The sequence below is a fragment of the Glossina fuscipes genome, unplaced genomic scaffold, assembly GCF_014805625.2.
Source record: "Glossina fuscipes isolate IAEA_lab_2018 unplaced genomic scaffold, Yale_Gfus_2 43, whole genome shotgun sequence".
Classification (NCBI taxonomy): Eukaryota; Metazoa; Arthropoda; class Insecta; order Diptera; family Glossinidae; genus Glossina; species Glossina fuscipes.
This window is the reverse complement of record NW_023998427.1, coordinates 312,703-327,824: the sequence shown is the minus strand read 5'-3', so window position 1 is coordinate 327,824 and position 15,122 is coordinate 312,703. Positions and strand designations below refer to the sequence as shown.

Below are 15,122 nucleotides of genomic sequence, written 5' to 3'. Positions count from 1 at the left end.
AAAAAAAAAAACAAGCAAAATAAAGAAATAAATAAATAAAAATGTGTAATGTGTGGTGTGTATCTCAGGTTGTGATTGTAGGCGCGAATATTGCTATTTTTCGTCATTCTTAGTTAATTTCTTTTGTTATTTTATTCATCACATATTCAATTGTAATTTCAATTCGATATATATTTTCTTTTATACTTTTGCTTTTTTTTCTTATTTAAAATACAGTCAAGCTCTTACGATAAATACGAGGAGGTAAGTGATTGTCGTTTATTTATATTATTATATTTTATTTTAATGTAATTAAATTTATTTTGCTGCTAATTATTATTTTATATATTTTGTAAAGAATCTATTTCAATAAAATTATTTATTTATTTATTTATTTATTTATTTTTTCTTATTTTTCATTTTAATATTTATCTGAGTATACCGTGTGTTGGCAACATGTAGTAGAATTTATTGAAAAATTTCCTTTAAAAAAAAAGAGTTTTTTATATTAGAAGGTATGTATGATACGACAAACATTACATTACATATAAATGCATATGTAAATGTATATTTTATCTTAAGCTTACGATTAAATTTGAATGCGTTTAAATTATATTTTACTTAGTTTTTTACGATACGATTCTAAAGTTTATATATGTTTTCTCTTCTTTTTTCCATTTATTTAATGCATATGTTGCGCGTTGCTGGCGTTTTCTTGTTGGCTTTTGCGCAAATTTACATGTAAAATAAACTGCTACCACTATCATCACTGCTACCGCTCTCGTTCGCTCTATATATCTATCTATCTCTATCGCAACATTGTCTTTCTCTCGACCTCCATTATCATCATATGTGCATCATATAAATTATCATCCATATCCAACGTACAAATCGATAACAATTAAAATTTGGCTACCGTTGCTATTAAATCAGATGATGAATGTTTATTATTTTCATCATCAGGCCGACGAATTATTGGGTACAGCCAGCGAACAATTTTTGGGCAAAAGCGTTAATGAAATCAAACAAACAATTCTCCAAACACTTGAAGGACACTTACGCGCTATATTGGGTAAGTTTATTATTGTTATTATTATTATTATTATTATTATTATTATTATTATCGCATTGGTAAGGAAAACACTATTTGTATGAAATATGTTCCATGCTTTTGAAATTTGAATATATGTCTTTTCGTTTCGGATATTTGTTATATAGTACAATAAATAGCGTAATTGTCAAAAACAAAAGTGCATACACCCGACAATATATTTATACCATTACATAAACTATTCAGCAAATTCTACTGAAAAGAAATATTCATTCAAGTGCACATCTGTAGCTTCCAATTCATGTCTAGGCGAGTTAGTCAGCAACATTCGTAACGACTCAATTCGCTGAATCAGTGTGCAATTTGTTGTTCTCCTCCCTTTTCTTCTTCTTCTTCTATTCAGCAAATCAACTGACGAAAATTTGCTGTGATGTGTAAAATAGACCCAATTGATACAAGTTATATTTATCACATATCATCTCAATGACAGTTATATAATAACAGCTTAAAAATCACGTGAAATTCAATACGATCTTGCTTGCTGAGACACCGTATCGTAATCTCTGATCATACACACTGGTACAATTCCTCACATATCTAACTTCATATTACAATATACATGGGCATATACACAAAGTAGAAATTCCGGTCACAAATTTAATTTGCTTTTAGTCCAACTGGACATTAATAGCAATTTTTTTTTTAAATTAATTTTTGAAAATTATTTATAAAAAATCATAAAAATGGTCGCTGGGAAGAGTTGTTTTAGTTTTTCCTAAATCTTAAAACAAGTTAAAACGCTAGGCATCGTACGAATATGACAATAAAATACACTACGCATGCCACGTCAACTTTTGCAAAGTGTTCTCAAGAATTTAAAATTGGGAAATTTCGAAAAGTGTTCTAAACGAGACAATCGAAGAATGCAACCAACATGCATCAAATTTATTATAATCACTTAAGATCTTGCCGTAAACGAAAAAGCTCGTTGTTAATGGGAGCCCTTATCGGGAAAGAGATGCAACAAATAGACCAATGGGGTCCGATTTTGGCATAGTATATTTATATATCGTATGAACTATTTTGCACTTATTTTTATCATAAAATACTAGACCTTGTTGTAAGATTTCTTTCTTATCAGAATATTTATAAGAAAAGGGTTTTAAATAGATGGTCTCACCCCATCCAAAATTTCTACACTCATTTAATGAGTCAAAATAGCCATTTGCACCGGTTTCCTCGAGGGTAAATAAAGACCTCTTCAAAATAAAGCCTTATGAGGGAATTGGTCGTAAATGCAGTCCGATGCAGTTTTCAATAGAATTCATCGTCGGTCCATTATAAAATGTCTCAACAATTGCGATATATGTACGTTGAATGCAAAAATACGCGGACAGACATCAGTTATCCAGACTTACTTAGATCGTTCAATGTAACGAAAGTATAGGAAACAAACACATCGTCATTCTGGATGTTGCATACATCCTAAAATGCTTTCGTCCAGCAAGCAGCGCACGATATAACAAATCATATTAATAGGTTAACCTTACATGGCACACTTTTTGTCTGTGACAACAAAGTAACGTTAGCAGAACTTTTCACAAATATGAAAAGCATAAAATGAAAGAATTCGCATCATTATATATATATATATATAATGAATACATACACATTTATAGAGAAAATTTCAAAGCATTTTCAATAGAACTGAGATAGTGCGGTGATGTAATTCAAAGTAATTAAGAGTAAATTATAGATGGCAAGTACAGATGTGCTTGTGAGGCCATCTTATTATCAAACAGACTTATAAGCGGGCTCTCATGTTACGACATAGCTACTAAACAATTAGAACTTTGCGATCATATAAATTCAAATATAAATCATTAGCTCCGTAACCATATAATAGACAATTAAATTATTAAGCAAACATTCGTTAAAATGATGAAAAAATGTAAATTGACTGTGCCGCATTCACATTAATCGAAGGATTATTATTCTGCTTTTTATTATACTATGGGTGATTGTGTGAGATGTTGCTCGCACGCTATATATTTTTTCGAGGACAAATTAATGAAAATATCCGCACGCATACTTCAAACTATACAGGAATTTATTTTGCTTACTGACAGAGAAAATATACAGAATATATATATATATATATATATAGGCGTCTGTCCATACTCACTTCGCTGCTATCTTTCAATGTTAGTGTGAAATTCAAATTTTTCACTTGAATTTTTTCTAAACGTCCAAAGCGAAATAGTAGTAAGTGGACGGAAGGATAGACGGAATGACTAATAGCATAGAAGGACCAAGAAAATATTGAAAAGTAGATTGATAAAAGGACCACCTATGAACGCAAGAAGGGCACGTATGACAGAGAAGGGGAACATACAAGCGAAGCTGATTGAATAAACTTATAATCTATGATTCATCATCCGAAAACACATGTCTCTAGGCCAATCGGCAAATATTTCTCTTAAATATTAGATTGGCAGATCGCTAGATTCAATTGTGATTCGTTTCAATTTTTTTCGTCCTTGGGTCGGGCGAGACATTTGGATTCACAAGGTTGACATTTAAAATAACTTTCATCGAATTGCAGGCTATCTAAGTTTCGTAAATTTGTGTTCCCCTTCCTTTTTGGAACTTTCTCTAAACGTAACATATACGTATTCACATATTCATCCGGCCTATATTGATTAATTACGGCTGCTCGCTGATACTCTATTATTACGTTAATGCAAACGTATGTAACACGCAGAAGGGCTTAAGATAGACCCATCTTTTACTATACGGATCAATTCAAAATCATAGTCTGAATTAATCTAAGCCTCTCTGTCCGTCTGTCCGCCTGATATCTGTCCATGTATATATGTGTTTAAGTTATGGATCGCAATTTTTAAAATAATTTGGTACAGTGACGTCTCTTGACCCAAGGACGAACGCTATTGAAAACGGTTCGAATCGTTTCACTTTTTCAACTCCTTTCCTATGTAACGTCCTATTCTGAAAAATCGTAAGATAAGAAAAATTTTCAATTTTCAAAATTTCTCGGGAGAAATGACTAAGTAATAGTAGTTCGACATTCCAATTTGATATGAAAACTTTGGCCAGGCTGGGGCAATTTTTGAACCCTTTCTTATATAACGAAAACTGAAGCTTATACGACAAAAAGATATAATTTTCAATGCTTCATGTTAAAGATTATATCATAATACGAAATTTAACATAAAAAAATTGACTGTATCAAAGTTGAACCATCTCAGGCTAATTTTTGGATCCTACCCGCGTATGCGAATTTCCACAAAAATTCATCCTTTGTATTAAGAAATGAACTTTACAAAAAAGTTTGAAGCATCTACGCCTACTTTTGGATCTCACCCTATGTAAGCATTAAACTTGCACTGTATTAGGTTGCATTTTGGGCCCGCTTCCCGATAAATACGCGCATAAAGAACATGCCTTTGCGTAGAAACAAGATAGAATTTTTGTATTCTTTAATAAAAAATAAGAATTGTATTAGACAGTATGGTGTAGGGTATTCTCTGCTCGGCCATGCCCTTAAATAATTTTCTTACTTGTTTTTAAATAAGTAAAATATTATATTAATATGAAAATGTAAACGCATTTCACATTAAATAATTGACTTAACGCAGAAGGGACCTTCCTTTCATTCGCTCTATTAAGTTAATGTGCTTAATGTATGATTATGAACGTTAAGACTTAGTACCATTTTAATGGTTGGCCAAGGCGTAAAAGAAATTTAATTATGAACTGAAAACTTAAGGCCGACATGCAAAATATACACTCAAACACGTACGCATCTATACCTAACCGCAAACTGAAAGCCCTTAGTTAACCAAAAATAGAAATTTAAGCGGTTAGCAACAACACAATTGAACAAAAATCTTACAACATATTAAACATATAAATAAATGAAAGTTAACAAGTTACATAACGGTTAAAACAATTAAGAGAATTACATTCGCATTGCACAAACAGTAGAAACAAAGTCCTGGTTAATCAACTAACTAAGGTAATTACAAAGTTAATGCGTAGTTCCTTGAACGGATCAATTAGTCAATTGCCTCGCGATATTCAATAGGCTTTCAAAAATGATTCTATCGGTTCTATCAATCACAACCTAACAACATTTCTCTATCCCGATGGCCGTGGTTTAAAATTTTCATTAATTTTTCGTTCCTCTTCATAATTCTTGATAAAGCTAAACAAGGCTTATAAATTTCAACAATATATAATTTTCCGGGCTTTCTTAAGTAAATTAAATTCTCTCGTGATCTCTTGAGTAAACCGAACCGTATATGAACTTCATTAAAGTTTCATATTGAATTGCAGTCCATGTCACTGCTTTGCTTACGCTTAAGCGCTCGCAAAATATTTAGGCTCTAATTATCGACTATGGTTATAAAGGTTGCATTCATTCTTGACATCTAACCTTATCGCTCTACTCTCGTTCAAAAGAGATTCTTCTTCTTATTTTCGTTATCGTAGTTCTTTTACAGAGTAAAATCTAGAATCCAAACTTTTGTTTCTATGCGACGAGTCCTTGAAAATGTCGCCAGCAAATAGATAGGCAAAGTTGTAGATATAGCGAAGCTAGGTCAGCATGAGATATTTTTAAGAAATCCTTTAGAATTATTCGTCGCTGCTTATATAGTAATAAGATAGTAATAATTGTAATAAGAATAGTAATAAGAATAACGCCTCATATTCACGCAGCATATCATTAACTTATCCTATATTCAACTCTTAATAAAGTCAAGTATCAAGTATACGCAAAGTAAAACTGTCAAGTGTCTCAATTATCATCTTCTTCGTCGTCCTAAGCATTTTATATCTTTTATGCAAACATTTTTCAGTGGCTGTAATAGGTTCTGGCAATATACTTTCATTTTCATTTAAGGCCACTCGTCTATGTTGTAGCGGCAGTCTTTTGCTAAACGCCGTCTTGTTCACATACGCGTTACATTCTAATGGAAACGGAATGGTTAACGGCGGTTATTGTTCACGTTCTCAAGAGTGATAAATAGAATATAAAAAATGAAACATAATCAAAGTTAAATTTGCAAAGCTTTAAAATTTTTCAATTGTGATCTTTTTTTTATGAGTAGACAAGTCAGTCAGTCAATGATTGCAGTGTGATTGCATATTGAATAAAAAAAATTCGAATCGAAATAAAGGAAAATGAATCAAAAATTGAAAATAAAATCAATGAAATTGTACCATCTTTGCCCTTTGCGACAAAGAGCTTTGTCCGTCTAACTTAAATATTCAAGGGCAAGCTTTAATCGTGAATAACTCAATCCATTTTCATCATTCAAATAAAAACAGTCTATCCGTAGTAAAGACGAACAAAGAGCAACTAATTGAATTTCCAAATGTGAGCCCACAAAGTGTATAAAGAAGTGAAAGAAATTTAAAGACATTTTCAAACAAGTTTCACTTAACTTGAATTGTGTCAATCTCAGGCAATTGGCGGTCCTACTAAACCGTTCAGTCACGCAGACCGAATTTTAGACTAATTGCATTCGACTTTGTATTGAACTTTTATTGGGTCCTAGTAAGTTATTTAGTTTTAGTCTGGGCGTGTTTATACTTTCTACATACTACCTACTAAGGTTTTATGTATTTACGAAAAGTATCTGATTTTTATGATCGATTTTGAAACTGGGCTGCTGTTACGCAACAGCACTTGATAGCCCATAACTAAATTGACTCAACTTATAGTCTTCGTGGACACCTCTGACTCAGATTTTTAAATGCAAATACAAACCGAAAGAGAAATCTCATATGCCTACAGCATCCCATATTCCGTTAGTTAACATAAATTTATTATTAATTTTTTTATATGTATTTTTTTTTTGTTCGATTAGGAAATAAATACACTTACATAACTTTAGCTAATAGATGCGTTTTCAGTAATTACGACCGTCGGGTTTTAAAATAGCTTTGCTTAATCTATTCGGTGCTTGCATGTATTTTGATCATTTTTTTTTTACTTGAAGACAGCAAATTAAAAAGGAAATTGAGTAAAATCGGTACAATTTAAAATAATCGAAACATTTTCGATCGTTTATCACAACTTTTTTCTATCTTTCCGGCAAAATGGCGACACCGAGTCGAAAGAATGATATTAGGTTGGCAGCGATCGAATTATCGATCCATTATCGCATTTCTTCAGCATTTCGGAATCGCGTGCCAGCCAAATCATACATCAATCGGAATGAGTGGTAATCAGAAGGCGGTATGTCGAATGAGTGCGCTGAGTACAGCAGCAGTGTACCGTTGACAAACTCTTGCAAGGTTTTGCCGAGCATTGCCAAGCAAGAGGATGCCTTTGCATCTGTTAACCGCCATTGCCAGCCTGTTTTGGCAGCAATATATCGTTCAATTTGTGATTCGGTTTTAGCAGCTCTTACGACATTGCACTATTCTGATGCCACCATAAGCATAGATAGTAAAACTTAATAGCCATGAATATATTCCACTTCAGTGGCGATATGGCTGACGCTCCTCTCCTAATCTACGAATTTTTGCCCTTGGTATTGTCGTAGTAGACTCACTTTTCATTCCCAGCGCCCATACGGCACACAAAACTCTTCTTTTTTTGCCTGGCCAGAACTAAAACCGCGTTATCGAAACTGTTTCGAAATTGCATTTTCAGCCAATTCATATGGTAGCCATTTTACCTCCTTTTGAACCTTTCCCAACGCATGCAAGCCTTTAGAAACACTTGATTCATCAACTCCTAAGCTGTTCGAAAGTTTTTTCATTTCCTAGGGCTTCATCCTCCACGCCGTTCTTTGTCATTGAAATCAAAATCACCGACAATGACGGAACGGCATTGCCATAAGCTTCTAAAAATCTTTGAATCTGCAGATCAAACAACAAAAGTAACAAATATTTGCATGAATGCAATTTTAAGCGTTGCGTAAGTAGTGTCTCCATACACTGAATAACTCAATCATACTAAATGAGAAATGATAATTTGATGTAGGGAAAGAACAAAATCATCGAATTTAAATGTTGTGCACATTGATACTTCGCATCACTTCATCATTTTCGCTAATAGAGATCGCTGTTCAAAATACATACAAGCACCTATTATTTTGTTCGCTTAACAATTTTTTTTTTTTTTTTTTTCGAATTGCATCTCCATTTCCATTCGGCTATTATTGATATTGTCGCTTTTAAGCAAAGACTCTTTTGATGGGTATTTGTGATCGTGAGCATTTCAAAAACGGGCAAAAGACAATCTGCTGAATTTATGTATGAAGGGAAGGATAGGCGTAAAAATACTGTAGAAAAAAGGGAAAACGACAGATGAATTGAATAGAAATATGTGATTGCTGAACGATGAGAAAATCTGGCGGTAGCAGACGGGAAGGCTGATAAGTGGAAAGACCTGACAAGCGGAAAAACTGATAAACAACGAGTAGTAGACGAACGGATTGAAAAGTAAGCTGAAAAATGAACTTTTACAAGGGCACACGAACGACCAAAAATGATTAGGCAGATCCAGAAAATATATGCCTTTAAGTTCGCTCTATCTGTATTCGTGGATATTGCAAACAAAGGCACGCATATCTGCAACGTATAGGCGGACAAATGAACGCATGCCGAAAGCAACAATTTTTCTTTCACGTATTCTTCTTCTTCAAGGGAAATTAAAAAACTTCAATTATTATTTTCTTAATTTTTTTCCTTCGGATTTTAATAATATTTCTTTCTTCTTTAACTTTGCATTATCCTTGCAATATATACGTATGTGTCCTTGTTGTAATTCAATTGTTTAAGGCTACATCTGGTCTGGTGTTTTGTTCTGTTGGTGAATAAAGAAATGCAACATCAGCCAGGCAATAAGAAAAGAACAACAATCAATTTTTATTCCCAGGACGAGGAAGAGCGAGTGTACACTAAGTTTTTCTGCTGTTGTGCAAAATCATTTTGAAGAGTTTTAAAAATGTTTGTCTTGCTCTACGTTCGTCAGTTTGTCATGTTGTTATTGTGTAAAGCAAAGTCGTCCACATTGCAGCGGGAAATTGAAACAATATTTAAAACAAAAAATTCGAATTCAAAGCTCCCGAAGCAGGGAGCAGGGAGGGAAATACTTCAATAAATTCTTACCTCAGAATGGATAACGATTTGAACTTTCTTTCAATTTCGGATGAAATGTGCTTTGTCGGCTCATTGATATGCTCATAAAAATATGTTGAAGTAATGAAAAAATCCAAGATTTCCTTTAAGTCCTGTATGCTTTTTACAGGCTTTGAAAAATTTCATATCTACGTTTCCGCGATGCTATGTTATTTTTACATTGTTTCAGACCGACAACTTATAGTGAGATCTCGCTTGATTGTGCAGGTCAAACGTTTGTTGCAGGATATTTTCTCTTACGCTTACCGCGCTACAGTCGCTTGAGATATATATGTTTGATCATCCCGCTCTATGTCGCGATGTTTTTCTTCTATATGAATATCGGCGTCTTCATTATGGCCATTTACCGGGTGCTCTGCTTCCAATGCTTATGAGCCCACAAGCGTATCTCATGCTTGTCACTTGTAAACTATTCGATGAATTCGTTACGTCAATCGATTATCCAATTCGAACTTCCATTATCGTATTGTGAACGAAGATGCTTCATGGACACATGCGGACAATTCTCAGAACAGATTTTCCAAACCCTATTGATTTGAATAGAAATTACATGGCAGAATAAATACTATCTTCCAATATGTACTCAAAACATCTTCCATAAGATTCGTTGCGAATACTACTGTCATCAAAATAGTTCAAGTTCTTTCACCCGGCTTTTAGATTTTCGTATGGGGCCTTTCAGACATCGCTACGCTCCTAATAGTTTCGTTTTTTACCTAAGCAAAGTAAGTTCAGTAACTGATCTTTTCAACGAATCCACTAAACGTTACGAAGCCGCTTTCGCGCTTTCCATCGAAACAGTTCAAATTTAGACAAGTTTGAATTCTAGCAGCCGCAATCTTCTTAGGACCTGCAGAGCTATGCTCATCATTCTATAAAATGCGAACACATCCTCCACCTAGTCTGCAAACTTTTTCAGTTCTATCAACACCTACACCTCTCAACATCGACAACGTCATCTGCCCTATCATAAGTCAAGTCTTTACAGATATAAATTTTATTTAACCTGAACTAATATATCTCAACACGCACTAGCAACTGACGAATAATTCACGCATTCGACTTTGCCGCAGTCTTATATACGGATAACAACTTTCAGCGGGCACTAATGACATATTATTGACGTTGCGGCAAAATCAAATCCTAACGTATATCTCGCGTCAGAACGTCTGTAACCACTAAATTTCCAGAGAGGGATGATTGCCCCAATTAATGAAAGACGGTGCTCCACCTCGCCTGGCACAGTTATTCACTTATACCAATAATTGCACATTATTTTCATGCCGAGGGCATATGTTTCATGAAAGCCCGCACATTGGAGGATTCCCAGAACATCACATGGCGGGATTTAATATTAAGGAAATTTTACTTACTTTATAAAAATTTTATTATTTCTCAATTACAATAAGCAGAAAGTAAAAATTAGACTTTCTTTCCATATAAGGGCTTGCTTTTCATGATAACCCCTAGATATGTTAGGGTTTAAAAAAAACCTACATTACCCAAATTCAATAAAGTTAATTTGTTTGTTAATTTGCTATTATAAAAAAAAATGTTCGCCATCAAATATTGAAAATTGGTTTATATAAGACAGAAATTTGCTCCACCAACCAAACCAAACTTTTGATACTAAGTTAAAAGGTGAAACTACTATTATTTAGCCACTTTTGTCGAAAAATTGTGAAAATGCCAGTTTTTATTGGAAGTGGTCGAAAAAATGAACTAATTCGAATCATTTTCAATAGCGTTGTTCTTGGGCCGAAAGATGTCAGTGTCCCAAGTTTGATCAAAATATCTCAAAATTTGGTACTACTTGTAGGCTCAACAAATAAATACGTGGACAGACACAAAACGGACAGACGGACGGAGAGGCAAACTTAGATCGAATTAAAAAAATGATTCTGATTGGCTCGGTATAATAATCGATAGGTCTATGCTAAGCCCTTCAGGATATTATAATGTCCGCACAAGCTTAATGTACCCTGCGCCATCAGTGATGCAGGATACAATCGCAGTTGTCGTGTAGTTATTACATGAAAACGTTTTGCATGACCATAATTGTTCTGCACAATCTTTGCAATGACGAGTAATAAACAATAATTGCAGCTGAGGGAACTTTCATATATATATATATATAAATATATAAATGGAATGACAAAAAAACTCACTTATTTCATTTTTTCTCTTATCACGGTCTGGTATTTTATAAAATTTATGCAAATGTTTAGTATCTGTCATCATTTAAATAATATACGGACATGTTCACAATTCGTATATGCCATGGCATGACATGACTAAATGTTGATTTCCTTGCTTTAAAAGCACGTACATATATATGTATGTATATATATTATTGTCATAAAAAGGCGAACGTAGTACTTGACATTTCTGAACGTCAATTTTAATGAAATGCCAGAAGTATAAAAGTAAATAATATAAGAATCATTATGATAATAATTCTAAAGCATGCTAAAAACTATGGTATCCACGGGCGTCAGATTGCCCACTCTCAAAGTCAGGAGTACCCTGCTTAGAATAGAGGTGACAGTATTGGTTGAAATGCGGATTGGTGCTTGCCAAGATCCTTCGGCGCGACGCCTGCATATTAACATACCATGTGAAAACTTTGGTCGAAGCTGATATGTCCAATCACATTTTTGAACGCAGCAAGTTAACCCAATATGTTAGATCCGACTGCTGGCCCCTCCTCGCTCAGAGAGGAAAGTTTGGAGCGTACCTTGACTTTCATTCTGGTACCCCAGTGCTTGGAATATTCCCTCTCTCCTGCAGGATTGCCTTGCAACGCTGACGCGTATCCAATTCAATCAAATTAACCGCCAATGGTTCTCGGGAGCTCGTTTAACTACCGCTTCACGCCAGATCCACACATTAAATATCGACATATTAATACTTAACGGCTTGTAACGTATTCCTTAAAATCTACTAATGTTGTTATTTTCATAATAATTATTACAAGCTAGGTACAATAAGGTATTTTAGAAGAATTCCGTAAGCAGTTGAAATTCTGGGATATCAGAAATAAAATTTTTCCTTCAGAGATAACACCACTGCAACATTTTAAAAGAGCGTGTTTTGACAATTTGGTTGAATACAAAAAAAGATAATAATCTCCGATGATAATCTACGAAGGAGATATTGAAAAAGTGAGAAGGTATTCTCGCGCGAAAACTTTAATTTAAGGGGCTCTGGGGTTCATAAAGTAACTAAAACAAATGTAAATCGAAAAAAGATCAATTAATCGACGTACGTATACTTGGAAAAATACGCTGGAAATTTTAAGGATATTCGTTTTTATTGGACGGATTGTTTGTCTTTCGCCTTAGTACTGGAATGTACCGAATGTACCGCACCCTTCAAAAAGTAATTCTATAAATAAGCGAATTCATAGTTATGTTAAAACATATCATCACAAAACTTTTAGTTTCTTAACCGAGACACTGACACCTTTCTCTAACGAATCTCTCTCACACTGATAGCCTTTCCGACCAGCTGCATATGCGGAAGTCGATCATTGACCTCTAGTTTTCCAGCTTTCACATATCGAAAATGAAAACCAGATTAAATAATGGCCAACCTTACAATCACAAGTGACTAATCAGTAGTAAGCAAAATATTTATTTTTGGTGGGAAAAGAATCATTCGTTAAATCCATTTTTTCGAATAATTTTTTTTTTATCGAAAAAGCCGATGTATATTATCGGCACTCTTATCTCCTTTCCTGCCTTAACCTAAGGTCTCTCAAACTCCCATAAACTGATATATAAAAACCTGTTTAGCCAAAATAATAGATTGGAGGGAAAGTTCCGTCATATTTTAAATAGGGGGGTAATTTTTTCCTGTAAATAAAAATTGTAACATCTCGCTAGTGAGTCATTCGGATTTTTTTACTTATGATATTTAAAGTGAAAAACATGTTAGTAGATAAACTGCATTTATGACACCACATTTTTGATGAATTCCTAAAAGGAAGCAAGTCATCGGTTGCATATAAAAATTTATGTCCGGTATTTGGAAAAGATATTGTAATTGTTCGTATTTGTCAAAGATGGTTTAGCAAATTTCATTCCGGGGATCTGAGCCTCCAAAGAAAACGATCGATAATGATGATTTCCGATCCATGTTGGGAAATAATCCATATTTAACAAGTCGAGAAATTGCAGAAAAGTTAGGCATTCACCGTACAACACTTGGAGGTCACATTAAATCTCTCGAGTTTGTGTTAAAGCGAATTACATGCATAAAATACGACAGAACTTTCCCTCCAACCTATTAACTTGACTAAATCGCGAACGATCATTAATTCCTACACACCACAAATAGTGAATATCGAAATTTGTCTTGTTGATTATAAGCACATCTCAACTTACTGCATTAAGAACGTACAAAACTTACTTTACAAAAAGAAAGCAGAAACACCCAAATATTTATAAATTGGTTAAGTGAGAAGAGGAGAAGGGACTACCATGTGAATTTAATTCAGAAACAAATATGGCGGTGTAAGTAGCATTATATCCATTGAGTATGATGGCAGCAGAGATAACTGATAACACTTAACTGCTTACATAAGAATAAAATAAATAAAAACATCATAGTCCGACCAGGCCGACAATTCCTGCCTTATTTTCCTAATGAAGTGCGAAAAATTGTACTTAGTTTCCAAATAAAGACATGCTGTTCATTGAAGCCTTTACACAGATGACGAACTAAAACGTGAACTAAACGTGGACTAAACGTGGACAAACGTGGTCCAAATTTAGCAAAATTAATCTTCTTGACAAAAACTTTATACGCCTAGCGCCTACGCTTGACCATAAAGCACTAAACATTAGAATGCTCTCCACATAAATGCTTACACAGGGTGGGGTCCGAAAAATAGATCTACGTGATCCAAATTTGGTACAGTTGATTTTTAAGGCATATTAGTGTTATGATCGATTACTGTAAAATATTGAAGATTGGCTCCTTTTCCCACATAACGGAACTTAAAACAGCACCCCATTCTACCCACATTTTTCATATCGCCTTGATAAACTGATATCCTATTACTTAAGCGACTTTTTTTTGAAAAATTTTGAAAATTGCGAATTTTTTTTTCTTATGATGAATGCTTTAAAAATAAGGGGCGATCCAACCCACTTTCAATAAGGCTCGTTTGTCTGAATAGCTCGTAAATTGCGAGCTCTAGCTTTACCACAAAAATACGTGGGCAGACTAACGGACGAACGGATCGGTTTAAATCAATTGAGAATATGATTTTTAGCGGATCGGTATAAAAAAAGCTAAATCTATCTTAAGCCCTTCCGCTTGTTATATACATCCGCACAACCATAATATGCAATGTATCACAAGCGGTGTAGATTATAGAAAAAAAACATACTTGTACACACACCAAACATACCGTTAAAAGCCTAAAAGAAAGCTTCATCGTTGCATCTTCTTTTATTCAATTTGAATTTAAGATGTACCCATATTGCTTGATGCTTGAAGGCACTCGTCTTTAATTGAATTATTCGTTTATTGTTTATTTGGAGAATAATGGCAAAAGCACTTTCGCCTCCGCAAATAAAATTACGAGTGTGTGTGTGTGTGCATGCAAACTTTTTTTTTATTGTCTTTAATTATTTTCATTTTATTTGCTATAAAGCTTCAAACTTTTTTTTAAACGTAAATAAATTATAAGTGATGTGATTATTTAATGCCAAACTATGTCGTATCTATGGATGGGAACTTTTACTGTAACCATGACTTTATGTCTAACCTATGCTGTTATAACTTGGTAACGTATAAAACAATTTTAAATGAAATCATCAATAAATATTTCATACAAATCTTAATATTGAACAATTGAATTAATTTCCATCGTTTTTGTTTAACGATCCCAAGCATTTTC

At 33.8% G+C, this 15,122-nt stretch overlaps 2 protein-coding genes across 9 annotated transcripts in view; one reads left to right on the top strand and one right to left on the bottom strand.

Annotated features, from left to right (window-relative positions):
- Positions 1 to 15,122, bottom strand: part of LOC119637235 (adenosylhomocysteinase-like) — a 287,510-nt gene that overhangs the window by 263,846 nt on the left and 8,542 nt on the right. The gene's annotated exons all lie outside the window — the stretch shown is intronic.
- The window catches only part of LOC119637227 (flotillin-2), a 217,893-nt gene that overhangs the window by 198,981 nt on the left and 3,790 nt on the right, over positions 1 to 15,122 (top strand). For 4 of the 8 annotated variants that reach the window (XM_038033096.1, XM_038033092.1, XM_038033091.1 and 1 more), the window contains 3 exons: positions 217 to 243; positions 492 to 494; positions 943 to 1,051. In XM_038033096.1, coding sequence (XP_037889024.1) covers positions 217 to 243; positions 492 to 494; positions 943 to 1,051 — 139 coding nt within the window. Of the gene's footprint in view, positions 1 to 216; positions 244 to 349; positions 495 to 912; positions 1,052 to 14,876; positions 15,009 to 15,122 lie in introns of those variants that run through there. The other 4 variants (XM_038033097.1, XM_038033098.1, XM_038033095.1 and 1 more) reach the window with 4 other exon arrangements.